Source organism: Merops nubicus, unplaced genomic scaffold, assembly GCF_000691845.1.
Source record: "Merops nubicus isolate BGI_N331 unplaced genomic scaffold, ASM69184v1 scaffold25754, whole genome shotgun sequence".
Classification (NCBI taxonomy): domain Eukaryota; kingdom Metazoa; phylum Chordata; class Aves; order Coraciiformes; family Meropidae; genus Merops; species Merops nubicus.
Genome location: NW_008605286.1, coordinates 3,240 through 4,133, shown reverse-complemented (window position 1 = coordinate 4,133; position 894 = coordinate 3,240). Strand labels below are relative to the sequence as shown.

At 60.3% G+C, this 894-nt stretch overlaps 1 protein-coding gene across 1 annotated transcript in view; it reads left to right on the top strand.

The window, feature by feature from the left end:
* Positions 1-894, top strand: part of FTSJ3 (FtsJ homolog 3 (E. coli)) — a gene marked incomplete at both ends in the record, with an annotated part of 6,333 nt that overhangs the window by 2,243 nt on the left and 3,196 nt on the right. The window contains 2 exons of the mRNA XM_008939299.1: positions 497-601; positions 743-885. Of these exons, the coding sequence (XP_008937547.1) occupies positions 497-601; positions 743-885 (248 nt within the window). The remainder of the gene's footprint in view (positions 1-496; positions 602-742; positions 886-894) is intronic.

Below are 894 nucleotides of genomic sequence, written 5' to 3'. Positions count from 1 at the left end.
CCTCAGCCATTGCGCCAGCCTGGCCAGATCCCTCTGCAGATCCTCCTGACCCTCCAGCAGTTCAACACCCCCACTTAATTTGGTGTTATCTGGAAACTTCCTGAGAGTGTCTTGATCCCCTTATGGATAATTTTTTTCATAAGCAAAATTGCTTAGAAAGATGAAAGGCCTGGGGGTGCCCAGTGGGGGAAGAGCCCATTGTGGGGAGGGTTACAGCCTGGGAAGTCTTTAGGTGTCTGGTATCTTGAGGACACAGGACAGCAAAGGCCACATTGAGTGGTCAGCTGGGCACAGAGCTGACCCAACCCTGTGTCACTGTCACCTCTGTGGGTCTGAGGTGGGACAGGGATGGGGCTGGGTGGGGTGGGGCTGGTGTGAGCACCTCTAGGCGCCCGCTGCAGCGAGACAGGAGTTACAGGACACCTTTCACCCCCCTGGGGTGGTTGAAGGTCCATGTGTGTCCTGCTGTGGCTCATGCAGCCCCTCCCTCCTGCAGGCAGAGGGCTATGCAGATGGGGACACCACCCTCTACCACCGCTTCACCCTGATGGACTTCCTCAAGGCTCCCAACCCCGTGGACTTCCTCTCCAAGGCCAACGAGGTGAGTGCCTGGAGTGAGAGGGACCTTGGTGGCCCTTGAGATGTCCCCGGGAGCACAGAGTGATGGAAAGAGGGATCCAGATGGCCCCGAGGGCGGGCAGGAGCTGGGGCACTAACAGCCCCTTCCATCTGCTCTGCCCAGATCACTCTGGAGGATGGGGAGCTGGAGAACCACAGCTGCACCACGGAGGAGCTGCGCCAGTGCTGCAGGGACATCCGCGTGCTGGGGCGCAAGGAGCTCAGGTACTGGGGGCACTGGGAGGGGGTGCTGGGAGGGCCTGGGGGGTGCCTCTG